General features: G+C 43.7%; 1 protein-coding gene across 5 annotated transcripts in view; it reads right to left on the reverse strand.

The window, feature by feature from the left end:
• The window catches only part of RC3H1 (ring finger and CCCH-type domains 1), a 104,073-nt gene that overhangs the window by 11,761 nt on the left and 69,332 nt on the right, over positions 1-22,980 (reverse strand). For all 5 annotated transcript variants that reach the window (XM_014596008.3, XM_059728326.1, XM_006272938.4 and 2 more), the window contains exons 8-17: positions 22,116-22,234; positions 17,934-18,046; positions 12,900-13,181; positions 12,395-12,612; positions 10,442-10,824; positions 8,480-8,644; positions 6,066-6,218; positions 2,880-3,093; positions 1,679-1,769; positions 1,421-1,556 (exon numbers count right to left, since the gene is read on the reverse strand). In XM_014596008.3, the coding sequence (XP_014451494.1) occupies positions 1,421-1,556; positions 1,679-1,769; positions 2,880-3,093; positions 6,066-6,218; positions 8,480-8,644; positions 10,442-10,824; positions 12,395-12,612; positions 12,900-13,181; positions 17,934-18,046; positions 22,116-22,234 (1,874 nt within the window). The remainder of the gene's footprint in view (positions 1-1,420; positions 1,557-1,678; positions 1,770-2,879; positions 3,094-6,065; positions 6,219-8,479; positions 8,645-10,441; positions 10,825-12,394; positions 12,613-12,899; positions 13,182-17,933; positions 18,047-22,115; positions 22,235-22,980) is intronic.

A 22,980-nucleotide genomic window follows, 5' to 3' on the forward strand; every position in this document is an offset into this window, starting at 1 on the left:
AAAAAAGGAGTATTTAATACAAGATCACCCTTCCTTCCAGTATGAACTACTGAGAATCTAGCACAGATTCTTCTGGTCATTTGAGCAAAACGCATGCAATCACAATTGTTTTATTCCTAGCTTTCACTTAATCTTGTAGCAGTTCAATGGAGCAAGCCCGCTGAATTCTAAATATCTGGTTGCATCTGAAACCAAGATAATAGCCAAATCTCAAAGACCTGGATGACAGGTTTGTTCTAAAGGGTCAACAATCATTATAGTTACATCCTAAATGATTATGCTTCGACTATGAAGGCAAACAAAATCAGTTATGGCATTACCTAGGGAACCAAACAAGGTAGGGGTTTTGGAACTTTCCAATACTCTTCCATTATGGCAAAGGCAAACAGGCACATTTTTTTAAAAGAAGCAATTTCTCCTCTTGGTCCTGAACAAGAACACAAGTCACTTTTCAAGTTACTGAGAAACGTGTGCTTCTTGCAGTTGCTGTTCACTGATGTTCAAATATTGTGAACTCCATAATAAAGCCACAATAAGAGCCCCTGCTTTAGAAAGCAGAATCTCAGCTAATTAAGCTTAAGCAAAGACTTCTAAACTATTCTCTAATGTTCTTGCTGGGGAAAAACCTCAATTTGTTTAGCTGTAAGGTACCTTTTAATTCTTTCTGAAGGAGATTAATATTTCCCCTTCTAGGAAAATCATTACTAAATTGAGATGGCAACTTTGCTGCAGCAAAAACACCTTCCCTGTGTTTTTAAAACTTCTCCTGCTGCAAAATCCTACAAAATGAAAAAGCTATAGATACAGCTCATCATCTGTTTTACAAATAAACTCCCATTCCATCCTCCCCAGCAAAATTATACTTATTCTAGGGAGAGCTGACTTCAAAACAAAACCTTTGGGGCCCAAAAGATTAATATCTTCAATATCTATTTTGTTCAGGTTTGTGGCTTGTGCTGTTTAGGAAGAAAAGGTTTCCACAACAAAGCCAAAAGGACAGAGACAAAACATTCAGCTTTCTGAATATAGAAACTGACTTTGTCAAAGGCTGAAAAGCCAAGAGCAATAAGATAATCTATATGTATTCTCCCAACATTCCTGCAGACTTTAAGCCCAGAGAAGACAGAGAAAGAGGACAAGCACGAATGTTGTACAAACATCATATGCTATCATAACTAAGTTGCAAATAACGTTTTTAAAGATTTTAAGTGCAAAAAAGTCTACAGTTCCTGTTAATGTACAGTAAGGCAGTTTTCCTTTCTGTTGAAGTGCTGGAAAATCCTGGTGCCAGATATTATGGAGTTCAAAACATTAAAGGAAGAATAAATGGCTTTTCATAGGCATATTTAACTTCAGCTTTCTCTCTTTCTCTCTCTCCCCCCACTTCATCTCTTGTCTCTTCAAAGACACAGGTACAAACCTCTAGTCCTCTCAGTTGTGTCTGCTGGCTGATCTGATGGTTTAGCTGCTGCAGTTCCAATCTGAGCTGCTGCTCCCTCTCAGCTGAGGGCAAAGGTTTCCCATGACCAGTAATGTCTGACATGGATAACCTCTCCCTTTCAGGGCAGGAAAGGGATCAGGAAGAAAAGAGAAGATGTGCTGTTAATAGCTTTGCTCAGTTTGGTAAAAAAGGACTAGTGCACACAGAATAAGTAAATATATATATAAATATTTCCACCTGTCACTGAACCGTCCCTGAGAAGGTATATTTTGATGGGGTAAATATGGAGAACTTCCCCAACTACCATGAGTTCCATATGGACTGTAATCTGCAAAAGAACAGGAGGATTTATCCAGAAAATCAATTCCATGTTACAGTGATTCAAGCTAAAAAAAAGCATTTGATAAACAATCCAGAGATGAATACATAAATGAGACCAATCACAGAGCACACTAACAACATATCTTGGAAATCTGACCTTTGCCAAAATTCTTGGTGCAGGAATGCTATGCTGTAACAATTTAGTATAGGTAGGCAGATAGGAGGGCAAGATGACACCTTAGAACAGGGGTTGTCAACTGGGGGTAGGGCTAGTCCAGAGGAGGGGCAACTGGGGCAACCGCCCTGGGCCCTGCACTTTGGGGGGCCCCACAGAGCCAGGCAGAGTGGCCGTGGTTACTCAGCACCTCTGCCACCAGCTTCGCACCTGGCCACTCAGCACCCCGCTCCCTACATCCAAAACTGCCGCCAGCTTCTTCGCGTCTGGGGTGGGGCCCCGCACAGGCTGATTTGCCCTGGGCTCTGCACCCTGCTCGGGTCATCTCTGACTGGGGGTACTTCAGAAGGCCCTTGGAGGTGTACACAGGCAGGCGGGTGGGGATAAAGACCCTGCATAGTAAAAAAAAATCTAAGTCCATGCATTTTCCAAGAGATGCCTTGAGTCTAAAAAGGCTGACAATCCCTGTTCTAAACTACCACCCTGCCCTACCTTCTGCCTGACTCTAGACTAACATAGCTAACCACCTCTCTTAGTCTTATATCAGATATACATCTAGATGGTTGAGAACAGAGAGAAAAGATTCTTTAGTATGAGAATGAGAATGCAATGGGAGAAAACTGAGAAACCTGTTAAAAAAAATTTCAAATACTGAGATCCCTTTGGTTCTGGTACAGTCTCCCAAGGGAAGCTGGGAGCTGCCCCACTGGGTAGGGCTCAATTCCATATACAACATGAGAACATGAAGCCTCCAAATATATCTTGTATTTACAGAGATACCATATTTTTCCATTTCTATGTTCTATAGTTAGAGCTTGGTGGTATCAACTACCATTTAAATTTTCACCTAAGTTTTCAGGGGTATCTCTTTTTACTTAAACTACATTGAAAAGTTAAAAGAAAAGCTATGGTAAAAGAAATATTTATGTACACAACTTATACCTGATATGTTCATAGATTTGGTGGAAGCTCCCTGAACTGCCATGGCCTGCATAGGGCCAGAACTCTGGTACATCGCTTTGGAAGTACGCGAGATGGCCCCGAACCTCGATACAGTTGGCCGGTCTCCAAATGGGATGAGGTCATCATCCCCCGTCTCTGCTGCTCTTCTCTGCATGTCCAACCGCTGATCACGAATGGTTTTATTATCTACATTCTGAACAAGAAATTTAAAAAAATTAAAGCCGACAACCTAAGTTAAGGAGAGTAAAAACTTTCTCTTTCTGTGCTGTTTGCTGGCAAATCATGGAAAATACTAGTATAGGCAATTTTTGTTCACCTGACAGACTTGAAAAATATGGTCCATACTGGTGTTTTCCATGATTTACCAACAAGTAGCAGGGAAAAAGTTTATTATATACGGCATTTTTGTTTTTTGTTCCTCCTCTTAGTCCTTGTCTCCAGCCAGACTCTCTGTTCCACAGTTCAGAACTTCCACAGTTGGAAATAGCCACTTCAGTTGATCAAACTTGCAATGTTATCTACCATCACTGTTAACTAAAGGAGTCTGAATAGCAGTGACTACACAGAGAAGAAAGTAATAACTGTGAAGAAACTAAGAAGGATCAAGGCCAACCATGACAAGGGAAAGGAAGACAAAAAGAAGATCAGATGCAATATACCAGAGGAGGAGGAGCACAGGTAAAGAGACATTCTTCCAAAGATGGAAGACAATCACAGCTCTCTATACAGCCAATGGCCTCATCTTACATTTAAATGGCAGTCATTATTTGGTAGAGTACTTCTGTCAGAATCCAGTTCATCTGTGCGTGGATGAGTGTTCTCTAATCAAGGAGATGGTTCATACTTGTTTCTTTTCCAGCACAAATACAAATGACCCAGGAAAGGAGAAGTCAAATGTTTACCCTTAAATTCTCAAGATCAAGAGCCATTATTTGATTTTGGATTTGTTATTTTAGACTTGTTTTTAAATAGTAAAGACATTATAGAAGATCTGATCGCACAGTCCAGCTTAAGTCCATTTATATTAAATGGTTACAAACCTACTATTTTGTTCTTCCAAGGTTTTTTTTTTTTATTTTCAGAAGACTCAAACTTAAGAAAGCAATTAAAGTTGTTAGCTGGACTGAGGAGCTATGTAGGAGAGGCTGTGAATCTCTTTAAAAAAGGTGCTGGTGCACCTTGCATAGGATACTACCTGCATCCAAAGTAAAGGAAAAAACTTGTGTGGAAAAGGAACCAACTGAATGAAAAACCAATTCAAAAAGGATATTAGTAATAAGCAGAGAGCCTACAAGACTTGAAGGTGGTTACTAGTGGAGTTCTACAATACATCATCAGGTATGATATCAATATTACTAAATAATTTTCACTAATGACTGTCATAAAAGTAGGTAAATATATGTTAATGAAATCTGCTGGTGACAAATATTTGGGACATCATCAATACATGGAAGGACCAGGGTATCTTACAAAAAAAAAGGGGGGGGGGAGGACATCGGCAATACAAAATGCAAGCACTCTGAACGGAGTGTGCAGAAAAGGCTAAGGAGTTTACTTGCTATGGCTGGGGAAGTCTACTGGGAAGCATTTTCAGTGGAAAGCTGAGAGCTGTGAGGCAACAACCATACTAATCTAGCCAACATATGGGTCTGAGAGGAACTCCCTTCTTGGTGATAAGAAAAAGAGGCTTTTCTCTCTCTCCCTCTCAAATACCACTTGCTCCATTTTGAGTATCTCGTACCATTTTTCAAGTTTAGAATGTAACAGTTCTGCCAAATACAAACATAAAAGATATGGCAGAAAACTGCAGATTAAACCAAATTAACCCACTGTCCAAAGCTGCTGAGGAAAGGAATTTTCAGCCCTCCTTACTCCGCTTTTTCTGGAAGGAAGCCCCCTTTTATCTCCACTATTTCATACAGCTCATATTGCTAAACACTGCATTTTCTTGTGCAGTGCATGCTTCAAGACATGCACCTTGCTTTTGGGCAGGAAGAATGAAGAAAAAAAGATTTTTCAAATGTTATGGCTTCATGGAACAGGGACAGGACTTAATCTACTAAGTTTCTCTTTCTTGCTTAGTGAAATACTGAAACCCTAGTTGCTTCTGAAGACTGGTCTCCATAGGTAGATCTACAATTTTGAAAAGTGTTAAAAAGTCTGTATGGCTGGGAAATAGAAAAGGAGGGACCAGGAGTAGCTACCAGACAGCAAATTTGCCAGAGTAAAGGTTAGCTTGATTAGTGGAATATCAAGACCATTAAAAAGGAAACACACCTGTGGAATTAAGAACAAAAAGCCACCAGGTCAATGGTGTCCCTCAGCTACCTGACTAGAAATGCCACTGCTGCTACTGAGTAGTTGGTTTTAAAGCAGAAATATAAGCGGGTGACAGCCAGCAGGGTGGGATTCTGCTTCTATTCCAGGCAGAAAAATCAGCTTCCCTGTTTTAGTTGATCAAAGACATGCACCTCAATTTTGGGGGCTGATTTTGAGGGAAAGGCGTATGTAGTATGCAAGAAAATATGGTATATATTTCATATTAGCTTCCTCATATAGCTCAGCTGAGGTCCAGAAAGAGGGTAAACTCAGCAGAGGGGAGCCCCAAGCATCTGCTTCCAACAAGACAGGAGGGAATTAAGAAAGACTGACTACATGCAGAGGAAGAACAGAAGCTGACCACAAACCCCCTCCAGAAATGTACAGTTCAGACCAGGGATAGCTGGTAAATGCAATACCCTGACAAGCCTTCAGGCAAAACAGTCTTTACGAAAAATACAGCAGCACCAGGACCTTCCTATTCAGTAGGCTGCATGAATATTGCCTGTGTTGCTATTGCATTTTAATGAAAAATGTTGAGTATTTTCATCCCATAAAGGAGATCACTTGCAGACAGTCATGGTTTTAATGGCAAACTGACTGCACAATAAAGAAGAGTCAGAAAAGTGCTGAAATGCATAGTCAGTATCAAACTTCAGTATCACATTGCATCTGCAACTATCCTGGAAGTAATTCTGGGTACTGGCACTTTGCTGCAAACATTCACGCTATCCCTTTGACTGCATGATAAATTAGGGCTCAAATACACATGCTACAGTCACTCTGCAAAGCAAGAAAAGGAGTGTCTCTACAATTTATTACTGACATTCTTACATCTCAACTTACCGCCATGTCCACACTCCCTGCTGCCACAACATCTTTGGGTTTTGCATCTTTGGTTCCAATGTAGGAGCCAATGGTGTCACATGACCAGGGAGAGTACTGACTATAGTCATTTCCTTTGTATTTCCCAGCTACCTTCAGGTCTTCATCCAAGTACTGTCGAGAAAAAAACCTAGTTTTGTAAGTAAGTTGAAGGAGGCGTATCACAGGCATTGCTGACTTCTGTGACAGTTAAATTGAAGCTAGCAGAATTTTGACCAGAGCCACAACAGAAAGCTTAGCTTATATATATTGCATGCACATGCACTGCCCCCTCCCAGCAAGTAAGTCTGTTGTGGGGAAGAGGTATAAGGGAGGCAGATCAAGGCCCTTGTGGTGAAGGAGGGAGTGAGGCAGAGACAGAGGCAGGGGTGAATGGGGCTCTGGGGTGGGTTGCAAGACGCTTGGAGCCCAGACGGTTCGTCTCCCACTGCTATATGCACCCCCGGGGCAGATGTGGGGGCATGTGCCTCCAACAATTTGTGTGCAGGGTGGAGGCTGCCACTGTGGGCTGGGCTCTGCACCCTGCTGCCAGTGCCCCAGGAGTGGTGCGATGTCATGTGCCTCCTGCACGCTGGCTGCGTTGCCTGCCCGGCTATGGGAGGCATGTGGTGTCATGCCACTGCCAGGGCACCAGCAGTGGGCTGTGGAGTGTAGCCCGCAGCAGCAGCTCACCTCTGCCCTGCACAAAGCACAGATCGAGGGGCATGTATCCCCTGTGGCTGCCCCAGGGGTGCACGCAGTGTCGGGAACCCCTCTGCATCCGTGGATGAGCCACCCAGACACCAAGCATCCCACAACCCCCCCGGGGCCCCATTCACCCCCCCCCTGGCAGGGGCCTTGTTCTGCCCCCCTATACCCTTTCCCTCCCCTGCACCCCTTCCCATCCACACACGCACTTGCTGGGTGCTGCTCCACACTTGCACTTGCTGGGCTGGGCTGAGTTCCTGGCCGTCTGCAGGCTCCAGCTGCTCATCTCTGCCTGTGTGTGCCTCTGTCACATCACTGCAGCCACCCACAGCCTGCGCCTGGGCTGCCTGCATTTGGTGGGGCTAAGCTCTGTTAGACCTGGCCTTCCGCTGCCTATGCCAGCTTTCCCTCCTCCATGGATGGCACAGCCAGAGCAGAGCCAAATGAAGGGGGCGGGTGCAGGCTGCCTGCTGTGGGTTCAGGGGACCTGGCTCCCCACCACACTCCTGGCATGCACTCCTGGGGCAGCCAGGGGACCCATGCCTGCCCAAATCTCTGTGTGGGGTGGGGGTGGGAGCTGGCTGCCCGCTGTGGGCTTAGGCTGCCCACCCTTGTTGCCCTACCCTGGGGCCTCCACAGCTGAGCAGGTGAGACCTGGTGCATCAGGGCAGAGCAGGGAAGCATGTTGCTGCCACTGTGAGCTCTGTTCCCATGGCGACACCCCCTGCCCATCCTGCATCAATGAGGGGCACAACCCTGCACCACCACCCCTGCTGCTGCCAGTGTGAGAAGGGTCGTGTCATTAGGGCAGGGCAGAGCTCACAGTGGCAAGGAGCTTCCCTGCTCCACTCTGCCTTGCCACACTGGGTCCTGCCCGCTGAGCCGTGGAGGCCCCAGGGAAAGGCAGCAGGGTGGGGAGCCCGAGCCCACAGCCCACCCCTGCCCCGCGCACAGATCTGGGGGGCACAGGTCCCCCTGCCACTTGCCTCCCCCACCCCAGAAGTATGCACTGTGGCTGGGAGCTGGCCCCATCCTCATCCCCTAGACAAGCCACTAGCAGCTCCATGACATTCCAGTCCTGGGCCCCAAACTGCACGTGCTGCCTAACTGGGCAGCAGCCCCAGCCTCAGCCCTGCCCTACTCACTCCCTCCCTATGGGGGCCTCAATCCCCCACCCCAGCCAGACTTACCTGCAGGAGCTGCACTCCAGGCTGCCTGGCATGCACATGGCACCCCCTGCCTGACCACCCTCCTCCCACTCCCTCAGCCCTCTGCAGCCTAGAACTCTACCAGCCTGCAGAGAGCTCTTTGCAAAAGTGCAAAATCCACGCATTTCTCTACTAAAATGAGAAATCCACATTTTTCTCCGTTTTCCTGTGGGAAATGGAAAACCTGGATCCCTATACACAACTAAGCACTACTGACAGACCAATGGACTAATGGCCAGCCAAGTATCATTTCCTCAAGATGTCACCATAAGGACCCTTCATACCTGTAGAGATCTCCCTCATACCATTAAAAAAAATTCCTTTCCTGTTTAATAGGCCCATCAATTCAGCTTTTCAGAAGATCAAGTTGTGTGAAAAATGTCTGCCACTAATGCATGCTTTTCCTCTGACCCCGCTAGCTCCCAACGACCATTTCTGATGACACCAGCAACCCAAAGACTTACTTAAAAATGTGCTTACCTCCTCTGGGTGGAAAGTGTGAGGCAGAGTTGGCGAGGGTGCAAAGGGAGGTGGGGAGATCACCTTCCTCTCTTCTAGCTGGGCCATGATTTCCTTCCGTCGGCGGTGAAGCTCATCCAGACTGGGATGGGGCTGAGGTGAAGATGGAAATCTGTTACAAGGCTCCTAAAAATTTTAAACATAAAAAGGACATTCATTTGTAAAAAGCTGTTTTACATACAACTATACAATTCCACTCTACAAAGAAAGGAGAAATATGGGGAAAAAATATTGATCAGCTAATACCAAATGCACCAATTAAGACTTTTCTTCATACCAGATTTTGCACGCCTTGCAGGCTGAAATGTCATTTACTCCACAGAGAGTTCAAGTGGCAATAATGCAAGCTTCCCCAAAAATACAGGGTATCAAATTACCCAAAATACTTGGAGCTCTATCTAGCCCAGGGGTTGTCAACCCCTGGGGGTACTTCAAACAGTCCCAGGGGGTACTTGGGACAGTGGTGGGGGAAAGCAGTGCGTGGCAGCAGCACACAATGGTGAATGGTGGTGGTGGCTGCTATGTGTGAGCTCCCTGCTTTCCACTGCCACCATTCACCACTCTGCCACTGCCAGCTTCGTCTTCCCACCCCCCACCTGTCTGGAACGGGGTACACTCCAGAAGAGGTACCCTCCTTAAAAAAGGTTGAAAATCCCATATCTAGCCCACTGGTTCTAGCATTTTTTTTAATCCAAAATTCACACCAGGACCAAAAATTAATATTTTAATCTACACTACCTTTGTGCATTTATGACCATAATGCTCCAAGACAGAGAATGGCAAACTGTCATTCCTGAGACACAGAACAGCAGCAGTATAACGTATATCTTATTCTCCTAACTAATCATGCTTCATGAACAGGATTGTACCTCAAACAGATTCATCAGTTTGGATGACTAATAAATTTATAGCATAGCAAATTTTAATCCATGAATTATTTTAAAGTAATTCATAGACTGGGTAATAGGATAGAGAATTTTTAATTTCCACATTGCCCCTTGGATTCAGCTGTGTTGTGGAATGATTGCTTTCATTCCGTTTCATGGTTTATGGAAAGCAAAATTTGACCTTTTTCCAGTTTTGATCAGATGGATATCCTCAGCACCAAATGGTATTGTACTGCCATTCCACTTGACAAATCTCACTCAACTCAAGGGGCCAAATACAGAATAGGCATGAATTACTTTCCCACTTCCCTAACAAATGTCCTCTTCTTGAAATATCCTTCAGGTCAAAGATGGTCTGTGCCAGGAGGCACACAGTGCTATTTGCCCATGCTGTACCTGTTCTGCATATGAGAGAGAGTCCATCTCCAGCAATAAAATCTCTATAAAACTATGTTTAGCTAAAATAAAAGTTCAAAAAAGCCAGGGACCTCAAAGGTTCCCAAGATGATGATACAACATTTCTATACTTAAAGTCACCAGTACAGAGTCCTGTGTTTTATCAAGATTCAACTTCACTGCTGATTCATAAGTAGTTCTGATGAATTTAGAAATTTGGCTAGGAGGAGGAACATGGCCTACCTTACTAGGACTACATTAATAATGATTTTTGGCAAACTCCAAAACAGAAGTGTTTTCAGATTATTTAACTCCTTTTTTAATAATTTAAGTCAATTTCCAATTAAAATGCCAACTCAAGTTCCTGATTTTCTCCCCGTTCTCAAATAAAACTCTTTGTTGAATTGTATCTCAATACACAAATAGTCTCAGTATGTCTGAAACTACCTTTTAGGGAGAAATATGATGGAAGAAATAAATTCAACTGCTCTATATGCAGCCCTATGTAAAACTGAGCTTTTAGTTCAACTCCCCCCTCAAATGCATTTCAACTCTGGAGGAAAATGTACCAAATATAACTTTGTTTTTTTTTTCCTGAGCAGATGACAGAAGTAAATATAATATATTTATTAAGTCATACTCTGTGGCATGAAGGTCTGATCTGACCAAGATGTGGAGCCACTGGACAATAACCCTCCATTTGCTGGTATCTGTCCCTGGATTCCTGTACATATGGAGGCACAGCTGTCTGGGGAATTTCAATGGGCACAGGACTTCCTCTGACAATATCTTCTCGCTGGTATGGTTGAGCAGGGGGATACACACGACGACTGTCATAGTGTGGTGGGTAAATGGGTTGCCCCATTGGAGGATACTGTTGTGGTGGCGTGTACTGGGAGTTCACCACGCGGTCTGGGAGATAAGCCGGGTAATGCTCTAAATAAGGAGGACCAGGTTCAGGAGCTGATGGAGGTCGGACGAAACGAGGCATGCACTGCGAGGACTGAGTAGAATAGTACACTCCTGAATATATGAAACAAGAATGGAAAAAACAGAAACATCATTGATCATCAATTGCTTGATCAAAATATCCCAATCTACAGCCATCTTGAAGAACAGGAGCAGCAAATAATTTTTGAACATATCTGCATGTTCCAAGTGCTGTAAATAGTAAGTTTTCACATAAATGTGGAAAAGTCAGAGCATTAGTGAGAAAGCAATAAACCACAAACCAGGAAGTGAGGGGAACCATACAAGGCATTAGGAAAGTGAAAAGCTAGCAAACAGCAGGAGAGGAGCCTCAGCAGCAAATGTTGAGCCCAGCACAGATTAGTTGCTGCAGCCTATTCTCTTCTGCATGGATCAAAAGGAATAATATTCTCTCTCCTACAAGGATGAACTCAGTACAGGTCTCTTCAACATTTTATGAGTGTATGAATGGGTGCTGAGAACCTGAGCAACATCCTTCAAGAAATCAACAAAATTAAAACGTAGTTTGCCTGTATTTGCTACTGCCATTACACAGACAGATTTCCAAGACTCCAGATGAACTGAAAAAGTTGGTTCCACTCCCTAGATGTAGGAATAGACTTCAAGCCCTGTAGAGAAAAAGCTAAACAGGGCTCAAGTTCCCACTTTTATGAAGGTTTCAGAGATTTTTTTTCCCCAACCTGTTGGATAATCCACGTACACACAAAATTAAATGTTTTGGGTCAAATTTTGTAGATAGATAGGGTTCTTACTTAGAGTTGAAGCCAAACAAACATTTTATTACTTTAGGTCTCTCACTTATTCTTCCTGCTCTTTTCTAGAAACTTATTCTCTGCTTCACTTTTAATTCTTTTCTCTATGTTGGTTTTGTCTTCTCTCCCAATTTACCACGCATTACGAGAACCCTTCTGTTTCTTTAAAGCTATACTTTCTTCATTTGTCCCTCTCATTTCTAGCAACCTCTTCTTCCTCCAATCTGTCCTTCACCCATAACTACTTCCTTGTTTGCTTCCCTATTTTATCCCTCTTTTGTTTCCTATCCCTTCCTTTCTTTGCTTCCACACCTATTACTCTCTGATGCAAACATTACTGAAGTACCTATGGACCTTCTATTTAAGGACCTCAAAGTAATTTTCATGCAAAACCTTATATGTACCTGTCACAGTTTCCCCCCTCCCCATTTACCATAAGTAAACTGAGGTACAAGAACCTGTGATCTCTATCTTATATAGTGCACTTAACAAATCATTCTTGAGCGATCTTTTTATACTAAGTGAACACACCTCTAAAAAACAAAAACAAAATAAAACAAAGAGGAAGTCTCACTTAATGCAAGAAAAAACCCTCTTTGTATGTGGCTGGCTGAACTCTTACAACAACAACAAAAAATATTTTTTTTTTGGCTGACTGAAAAGTCCATCACTAAAGCTTACCCACAATCTTTACTCCATGCTAGCACAGAAAGCCTTTAACCCTCATGCCACCATAAGAAAACACAAAGTTGAAGGGCCAAGTAAAAAAGATCAGGAAAAACCAGGATGGGAAGGAAGAGCAGAACTGAAAGGAGGGCAAAAGACTAAAGGGCTGTTCCTGGCACACACACCTTGTTGATAAGGTCCTGGGTCAAAGGGTGGGGCAGCTCCTCTAGGATCCTGATAAAACATATCTGGTTGCTGAGCAGGATATAACTGGGACCCTCGTGGAACCATTTGCATCTGCTTGGAGACAGACATCGGAGGCAGGTCTGCTGGACCTCTAGTGGGCACAGGATGTGGGTTCACTGGTAAGGCTGGAAGTGAGCTCTTAGGGACAGACTCCAGCCTAAGGTAGAAAGACATCATTACTAATTAGGCTGCATCATGCACCTCAAAGCACTTGAAACAGCAAATGTAAAGTAAATATCATATCATTTCAAAACTCTGTATTTTGATGGCTCAAACCACTTTTCCCTTATAAAAATCAGGAAGTAAGCAGAATTTTTTCTATACCATTTTTAAGCAAACTGCAGAAAATTATTGTTTCATTTCTATGGTGGATTTAGGGTTCCTTATTTTTTCCACCACATTTACACACACAACACTTTGAACAATATTTAGGAAGACCCGTACAAGTCAGGAGGGGATCCAGGGGCACTGCTGCTCAGGTGATCGATCTTCCCTGGTTTCAGAGCTGAATCATAGCTGGAGTCGGTCCCTCGTGAGATAAGCTGCGCCACTGTGCTGCCCGTTGACACAATTCCATTCGGCAGGGCAGAGGATTTTCTACTGGGCAAGTCCACTGCCCCTTCATCTGAGAGGATAGCTGCTGAAGGCAGGCCCACCTCATTGAGCTGACCCAAGGAGGCACTCAGGGGTCTTCTGGGAACCAGACGTTTGTTCATTTTACGAAATCTTCAGAAAAAGAAATCACACACCAAAAAATGAAACAAGAAACTAAAAGGAGTTGGGTTTCAAGATTTTTCATAGGGGTGCTACAGAAAGAGGTTCAATGTATAATTCAAGCTTCCTGAAGATTTGCGAGCCATTTATTGCTAGCATCTGATTGATAGGAGTTTTGTGGTGTTATCTGAACATTTAGTAAATGCTTTCCTTCAGAAGAATGGTAAATATTTAGGACAAATTTTATACAGATTAAGATGCAAAAAGGTGTTAATGAAATATCTAATGATATAAAGCATTCAAGAGAAATCAAAGTTAATAATAACTCACAATAAACTTAAAATTTGGCTCCCCTAGCATATAACCTGTATAAGAACTGGGCATTCAATTACAAGAGAAACAAAATATGTGTATAAAGACACTACTTGTATGCAATTAGTTTTAGAAAGAGGGTAACATACACTGGACATCTAGTTTATTTGTACAGCTTTACAAAGGGAAAAAATTAGGAGGCAAACAGACTCTTTTATTTTAATACTTGCCTAATAATAGCCATTATTCAGTGTTGTGTGATCTCATTTTTATTATACTTTTGGAGGTTTGTAAAACGTGCCTTGCCAAGATATAAGTGCATGCATATTATTCAACATACATCATTGTTGCTACACAATAAATTTGATCAGATTCAGAATCCTATTTCTCCCCTGCTCCAGCCTCCTCTAACAAAAGCCTGGGCAAACATGAAGCTTGTGCCATGAAAATCAGAAGACTGGGGCTCTGTTGCTAGAACAAGAAGATCAAATTCCAGAGTTGATGGAGCTTTGCTTTAAATGTCCTGGCATCAGCTCACTTGTTACAATCTGAGTGGGACGATGTGCATGTGCTACCTTGGGTGCCAGAGCTGTTCCCTCCTGTTCTGAACACTAACAGTAAGTTTTTGAGGCTGGCAGACTCTAAAATATAAAAGGCTTTTAAGGTCAAAACCAGCACCTTAAAGTGCCTTCAAAAGCAAAGAAAGAAGTTAATACAGCTGATGGCAATCCAGCAGATTGTGGAAAGTACCACTGAAAAAGGTGTATAGTTGTATTCTTTACTAGATGAAGTTTCTGGGTGGTCTTCAGGTATTATTGAAAAATACAGCATAAACAGTAACCTAATCTAATCTAGAGGCAACAAAAACATATACAAGACAAAATCTGCATCAAGAGAAGCACCTGTAATGTCAGAGTAATTGGGGGGGGGGGGGGGGGGAAATCAATCAGGATCCAAAACCATGCTCCCTATTCATAAAAGGCAAATTCTTTCCATCAAGGGGATACCTATCAACTCTAACACCCGCTCTGGTTGTAATCCAGTTCCGACAATCAGTATCACATCATCTTATAACTGGGTTAAACCCTCATCCAGGTACTAATTTCAAACCTCATCCAGAAACTGCACTCCTCCTGGTCCTGGTTATGGGCAGAAAATGTTGAGTAGGTATGGCATTTGTATATAATGAAGAGGACTAACACAGCAGTGTCATTAGCACACTGCAAGCACTACAGGTATGAAAACAACACAGTATTCCCAACAGACACATTCAACAAAAGGTGACAGAATACGTCCTTTTGGCATGATACATGAGAAAGTCCTCAGCCAGACTAGCAATCACACAATACCACCCTTTAGGTTCCCACAAGGCAGAAGAAAAAAGCACTCAAGCAACACCATGAAATCCTGTTAAAGTTTTTGATGTATTTGTTCACTACAAGAGACAGCTAATATATTTAATATGGACACTTTGCCTTTGTTGGTTGCCAAGAGGGGAATCCATCTGCCAACGAAACTACAGTTATAACTATCTCAATAATAGATCTAAAACCAAGTTTGTAATGGTACCACAGAAATCTGAGTGCTCTAGGCATTCCCAGAGCTGCTCTCTCATGACATTCTCAATGACTTCCTTGAAAAAAAGACATAGGAAATAAGTGGCAAGTAGTAGTTCCTTCAGCAGATCTCTAAGCAAATGTTATTTTAAGGTATGCCAGCACTTTGCTCTTCTTCAGAAATTTACTAACTTTCTAAATCATGAATCCAACCTCTCTTCATTGGAGTTAACTAGACAAAGGCCCAGGTCAGAATTATAGCTCAACATTCTTAAGCCGTCTTTAGAAACCACAACTTTACACCAACTTTACATCTTCTAAGCAGAATTGCAACCGACGCAGCCAAATCCAGTCCTGACACAAGATTTCATCTGCAAAATAGATGGGAGACCCCTCACATATAACTGTTTCAGAGTTAAAGTAACAGACTCCCCAAAGTACTAACTATCCTGAACAGCTTGGTCAATTAGAATTCTATGAACACCGAAATGGAAGGAAAGAAAATAAGTCTCCTTCATGGTGGGCGCAAAACTCTGAATATCTGTATCATCACTGATCAAAACTAGTAACATGAAGATTTCTAGCCCCAGTACTTTAGCTTATCCTTGCTCCAGTTACTTTTATTACATGCATGCCAATATAAATAGATGGGTAGGAAGAGGATGGAAGATGAGAGAGAGAATTGTTCTCCACTGGTTTGGAAAATAAGCTTTGTGGCAGGCACACCACCAGATAATCCCCTGAGTACCATTCCAATCCTCTTCCCCCTTCTGCTCTGCAGCAGCTCTGCTTTCTGCTCCCTTTCCTGTACTCCCTTGCTTGATCTCTTCCTCTGCTTTCTGCTCCCTTTCCTGTACTCCCTTGCTTGATCTCTTTCCCTGCTTTCTGCTCCCTGCTCTTTCTATTGATGTGTTCCTTGATCTGCTGCGTACCACATACAGGAGGCTACCTATGCCACTTACGGCATGCACGGCTCAGGTTGCCTACCCCTGTTCCAAGTGATGACTGGAGCATGCAATTAGATGTAAAGCATTCATTCTCCCCAAAAACCCTAGTCTAATGAAAAGAGGCAAGAACAAGGACTCCATTATTTCTGTACAATTAAAATACAGCTGTATTATTTCATTGGGTTTTTGTTTCTTTCTTATTTGAAAGAAAATATATAAAACTCCTCCAAAACATCCATGTGACATTTCTCAATATCTGACTGGCATTTTAACTAACTTATCAAAATTAACTTTTGGACTGAAAACAATCATAAGTAATTCCAGACCCAAAATGGAGGACTATTGAGAAATTATAAACCAAGCAACACAAAAGTTTCATATTTTCCACTGAAAATGCCATTTTAAGTCAGGAAATTCAGCCCAACATAGCTATGATCTTTCAAATGTCCAATTGCTGTACTAAGACTATATCACAGAATTCACTTGTCCAGCTGCTATTTTTAGTATGCTATAACCTTAGACTTAACTGTTTATAAATCACTGAAGAATAGGCAAGCTGACAAGTTCAGATGAGTTTCTGGTAAAGGAAGACTGCTTTCAGCAGGGCCTGCTCCAAGCTTCCAACTCTTAAATCATATAAAAGCCTTATAAAGATGACTAAGCAAAATGTATACACTTGAACGATGACAAGATCCAAACACTCTCTCACCTGACTAAAAAGTTGAAGTGATCAGCAAAAAGAATTGGAAAACGTAAGTACACATACCTGGATGCAGTCATAGGCAGATCTAAGAATTCAAGGAGAGTGCAGCCCACTCCCTCCAGCAGACAGACCATGCCACAGCAGCAGTTGCCAGGGACTATTTTGTCCCTGAAGCAGGAAAATTTCTCCATCCTTCTCCCTTAGCCTACTCACAGAACAACCTCCCCTGCAATGCTGAAAGGTACCTCTCCCATCCCTCCTTCCTTTTTTCAGCAGGAAGTAACTAGGATTTGCCTCTGAACATAGGAAGAGGGGACCTGCCCACTGCTGCCATTGTTCCAGCTAACTCAGGAGTGGGGGGGAGCCCCAGAGCCGTTCCTGCTCCACTCCAGCCAGGGCTTGAGTGACACCACAGGGTGCTAGGCTTAGCCTGGGAAAGCAGTGGCAGCAGGCAAGTCCCCCACCCTTCTTGATGTCCTCTGTGGGCCTGGAGGAGATGCTGGAAGTAAGAACTGCCTTTTATCATCACTGGCCAAGTCCTGAATCCCATGTAGGTCTCAAAAGCTACTGCAGGGTAAGTAGCAGTGACCCACCTACTGTTGCTGTCTGAACCTGGCACTCTGCACAGCTGCTTCCTTCAGCCCCCAGCTGGAGCAGAGCAGCAGTGGTCCTGGGGCTTCCACCCCACCTCTGGGTCACCTAGGGACAGTGACAGCAGTGGATGGGTCCCTCCTTCACCTGCTCCCTGCTTGGTCCCCCCTGGGCATTCCACACTAGCCCAGGGCTCCAACCACACCTTGGACTCCAGAGAAGACTGAAGCATCTAGGGTCATGAGGAACTGGAGCCACTGGCACTTGACCTACACTGTAGAAGGTGGGGTGCAACTATACCACTGCACCCATCCTGGATCTGCCCCCCCTGGATACAGTCAAGGGCAACCTATTTTTTTTTATTTCAGCACATTGTATAGTGCATGCTTGTTTCATGTTTTTAAATATTTTTAAGTCTATTATTGCCAGATAAGGCAAAGTTTGCATTCTATCTTGAGGATTATATACATGCTAAACTTTACATTAAAAAACCCCACCCCCACCCTGTTATAGTCTCAAGAAGTTAACAGTTTAAATGTTTTTAAGGTAACATGTAGAGAAGCCCTCCTCCAAACTTCTAAAGTTCTGATAAATTATTCCTATATGTAATGGCAGAACAAAGGAGTAAACATTTTCTAGCACAGGAGAGACTTACTTTTCTAGCTCCTCTTGCGAGTGTGCAAAGGTACAGCTGGCCCCACGGGGACACCCCCCTCTTTGCTTCATGTCTCGGCACATGTATGTTTTATACTTGCTGTGCTGAGGAGGCTGACCAGGTTAAAAACAAAAATAATATTTAATATCAATTACCATAAAAATTTAACAGAGAATGTGCTGATTACAATGCTCTTCCACTAGAATATTTAAAAATGAACATATTACTAACTTAATCAGAAAGGGCCTCAACTGAAACTGGAGACGTTTTAAAGTTGAGTCTGATAAAAGATTATATTGGAGTCTAGAGTAGATATTTTGACAGCAGAATACATTTATAGCAATTCCTATATACCAGGGGTGGGCAATAATTTCAGCTAAATGGCCACAAATATTTTTGTCTCAATTTGTGTGTTTGTGTAGTTTATATAGAGGTGATTGCTTATGTCAAAAAATAAAGTCTTACTCTTGTATACTGTATGGGGGGGGTGTGGGGGAGTGTGTGGGGTGTGGTTAGGGGCTGGGCGAATATGTGTGTGGAGTTTGTGAGGGGGTGTGGCTGTGTGATGGGGTATAAGGCATGTTGGAGGGTGTGTGTGTGTGAGAGAGAGAGAGAGAGTGTGCACGGTATGTTGGGGGGTGTGGGTATGAGTATGTGTGGAGAGGTTATGGAGGGGGGGTATGTGGCCAGTGTGTGGCTATCTGGGGTTTGTGGGGTGTGAGGGAGGGTGGACAGGATGTGGGGACCCTCTCACACGCCCCTCCCAATGGCACACAACCCTGCCGCCAAGGGAGCACCCCAAGGGCCAGCTGCCTGCTGCTGCTGGTGGCAGGGGCTGTGCGCCATGGGGTTCCCCTGCCCCCATACCTACACCCTGTCCATCTGAGCTCTAGGCTCCTGCCACCCTGCTGGGTGCGGGCCCCAGGCTCCACGCTCCCACCAGCCCCAGCCCCGTGCTCTTGCTCAGCTGCAGTTTTTCCCTGCCAGTGCCACTTCCCTATGTGCTGCCTAGAATGAGCGCTGCAGCAGGGACACAACGAGGAGCCGCTGGAGGCCGGGGAAGCCAAGCAGATCTGGCAGCTCCAGCAGTGGCAGCAGCAGCCATGCCCAGAAGCTGTGCATGCTGGCCAGGACCGGGGCCCTCCCACGCAGTAGGGTAGGAGCAAAGTGTGTGGGCTGAGCTAGGTACAATTAATTGGTGGATGTCCATGGACCAGATGAAAATCACTTGGAGGGCTGGATGCAGCCTGTGGGCTGTATTTTGCCAGCTGCTGCTATATATAGTATAACTTCTTACTAAGCTTGGATGGGAACTAGGGGTGTGTGAAATGGGCTGTATTCTATTTGGATCTGGTCCGAATTGGGGGACAGCTATTCTATTTGTTGATTCAGATCACTGTCCCGATTCGATCTGGCCAAATCCGAATCTGAAAATTCGATGCCGATTCAGAGAATCAGCGATCTGGCCAGAGATACAGCTATAAATGTTTTATCTGCATACCTTGAGGTACCAGGCACGACTCGTGAACGCTGAGATGGTGGGGTGGATGGAGTGTCCCACTGGAGCAGGGGTGGGGGGGGAGGTGTCCCCCACATGGACCGAGAAGTGGGCCAGAAGTACTTTGATCGGGTACTTCCAACCCAGGAGGCAATAGTCTCCGAGCCAGGGGGACCAGGAAGCAGACTGGAAGTCTGGAGCTCTGCAGTGGACCCAGAAGTGGACTGGAAGTGCTTCTAGTCCACTTCTGGGTCCGCCACCAAGCGCATTGGGGACCCCCCCACAATGCTCCTGTGGACACTCCATTTGCCCCAGCATCTCAGCATTCACAAGCCACCTGGTACCTTGAGGTATGTAGAAAAAACATTTAAAGTTGTGTCTATGTCCAAACCATCAAATCTCTCCAAATCAATTTGGAGGGTTCCAATTTGATTTGATTCAGAGAGGATTAAAGTGTCTCCTGATTTGATTCGGATTTGGAGATTCAGCTGCCGAATTGGGCTGAATCAAATTAGTGACTGAAGCTTCGCATACCCCTAAAGAGAACAGGCTGTAGTTCAGTGACAAGTAAAGGTAAGTCTACGTTATGCCTCACTAAATAACTATCCACTTAAGTTAGCATAATGCTTGGTAATCTGGTTGCCTAAAAATTGCCTATTTACTGAGAAAGCAAAAAAGAATAAATGTTCAGCAAAATCTGCAGAAGTTCAAACTGTTTGAGTTACAGAATATAATTCTGCCAATTATTACACTTTTCTTCGTTCTCCTGTTAGTTCACAATGATTTATTACCCTTCTAAACTTGCTACATAGTTAGATCTCCCTGAACTTTCCAGTGTTGTTTGTATCTGCATAATAGGCTTGTAGTTAGACAACGTTAGTTATTATCTGTGGATAGCTCAGGACCCAATCCTGCTCATGTTTAGGACAAAGTGGTGTGGGGGAGGTGTCGGCTTGTTTTCTAAGATTTTTTTTTTTTTTAAACCAGTTACATCAGACAGAACAAAACTAGGCTATGAGAGCAGATTGCCCTCTACTGGCCAACTGAAACAAAGAATCAGAAGGATTTTTTTTTTTTTATAAAAGATGGATAAACAGAGCTCTTTTCTGTTTTTATCTGTTTTACTTTGGAGGTAGAAGGGTGTGGTTTTTCACCCCATTTGTGCACTATACTATGGCAAATCCCATTTCCAAAGCAAATTTTGATCCTCTTTGCTTTCAAGAGACTAGACTGTGTAAATTATGTGATTATTAGCTAGTTACAGTTTAGTTATATCTTACCTGGTTTTTGAAAGATATTCACCCTAGGAATTTATAATACCTCTTTTCATCTAAAATTCTGCAAATGCTTAAACTTCAGAGAATCATTACAAACAAATACAGGGAATACTTTTTTCACTAAATAAAGTCATCACTGAGCTGAATCATGCTTTAAAACCAAACCAACCTAAAAAACATACCACTACACAAAACCACCTAGGCTCTTTTTGGGGACTAGTGTACTAATTTCCAGGGATCCGGGTTTTCCGTTTCCTGTGGGAAAACGGAGGGGGGGGCGGGGTGGAATGCAGATTTCCGTTTTAACTGAGAAAAATGTGGATTTTTCATTTTAACAGAGAAACATATGGACTTTCCACTTTTGCAAAGAGCTCTCTGCAGGGTAGCAGAGTTGCAGCCTGCAAAGGGCTGGGGGGAGCGGAAGGAGGTGAGGCAGGGTCCCCATGTGCATATGCTTGCTCACACATGCACATGGCTGCCAGGCAGCCTGGAAAGCAGCTCTCGCAGGTAACTCTGGTGGAGGGGCTGGGAGATGGGCAGGGCTGGGGCCCAGGGCCAGAATGTGCGACTGCTGGGCCCTGGTGGGGAACAGGATGGAGCCGCAGGCAGCTGGTCCAGAAAGGGGGAAAGACGAGTGGGGCTGGCTCCCCACTGCTGCGTGCACTCCCAGTCAGGCAGATGCCCCACCAAATCTGTGTGCAGGGTAGGGGGTGGGCTGTCTGCTGCCAGCTCTGGCTCCCTGCCCTGCTGCCCTCCCCCCCTGGGCCTCTTAGTGGGTTGGACCCAGTGCGGCAGGGCAGAGAGTGGCCAGGAGGGGATGCTCTTTGCCGCTGCAAGCCCCACAAGACCCTGGTGAAGCATCCCCTGCCCACCCAGCAGCAGTGAGGGCGATGGTGCAGAGTTGAACCCCTCGTTGCTGCCATGCAGGCAGGGGGCACTTCACTATGGTACTGTGGAGCTTGCAGTGGCAGCACCGCACAGGGCTGGGGGGCTGTGGATGGGGAGTGAGGGGCCTGGCCCTGCATCCTGGCGAGCAAAGGGGGCAGAGGAAGCTCTGATTTTCCATGATAAACCTAAAATTAAAATACCAGAAGTTATAGGCACTCAAAATTTATTTTATTATAGTGATTGAGGCATGGGTGGTGTTCCATTTTAAATCACAGATTTGGGAGGTTTTAATCAGAGAATTTGTCATTTTTAAAACAGAGAAAACCAGGATCCCTGCTAATTTCCCGCTACCTTCAGGTAGATTGTTTTCTTCTCTTTTCAAACTGATATGCTGTGTAAACTGGTGTGACAAATTTCCTAGTATGGTTAAGGTTCACTAGGGACTTCCAAAGGTGTTTTAACAACATGCATTTGAACCCATGTTGCTAGATATGACATACAAATAGAAACAGTCTTTACCTGTTGCTGATCCGTTCCTTTCTTGCTGTGATTCTGGATGTAATCAACTAGTCCATGTACCACAGTCCTTACTGCAACTAGTCCATTTTCCAGTTGTTCCCAAGTTGGGGATGGGGCATCTAAAATATCCACATGAGAGACAATACTTTATTCTTAATAAGAATTTTCCACAACTGTTTTTTGAAGGTTTCAGTTTAGAAAACAAACAAACATAAAAAACCCCCCCAAAACCAAAGTAGTAGTAAACTGCAAGAAATACATTCACAAAAAATCAACACATTTAAAACCAATAAATGTTAAATAAAATTTAACAAATAACAGGAGTATCAACAAAGAACTTTAAAGGTATCACGGAGGGCACCGTTTGCTTAAAGAATTAAATTATTTACAAGGTCAGAGAACCAAGCTTCATATCAAACAGCTTCATATCAACCAAGCTTCACACCAATAAGCCACTATTTAACACCATTTCAGGAATTCAGGACATTGGAAATTTAGGTCCTAATTCAGTTTTGGCTTTTTTAAAATTAAGAGTGACAATAAAGAAAATTATTTCAATATTTCTACTTTTGACAGTACTGTATAAATATGCACACATCTTTTGTTTGCAAAATAACTCCCTACATCAAATCTTTTGTATTCACCCCAATGTTCTATTGGATGCACTTTACAAACACTGCATCAAAAATTGGTTTAATGTTGCTAACCCTGTGACAAGAGAGCTCCCTGATGTGTTAATATTTAGTGAATTGTTTATGAAGGCTGGGTTCCAGGTCTTCTTATCCAACAACCTGCTCTCTCTGCAAAACCTCATGTCACACAGACATCCCTTTAGGTAACACCATTCCGTATCAACGTTAACCTA

The sequence above is a fragment of the Alligator mississippiensis genome, chromosome 5, assembly GCF_030867095.1.
Source record: "Alligator mississippiensis isolate rAllMis1 chromosome 5, rAllMis1, whole genome shotgun sequence".
NCBI lineage: Eukaryota > Metazoa > Chordata > Crocodylia > Alligatoridae > Alligator > Alligator mississippiensis.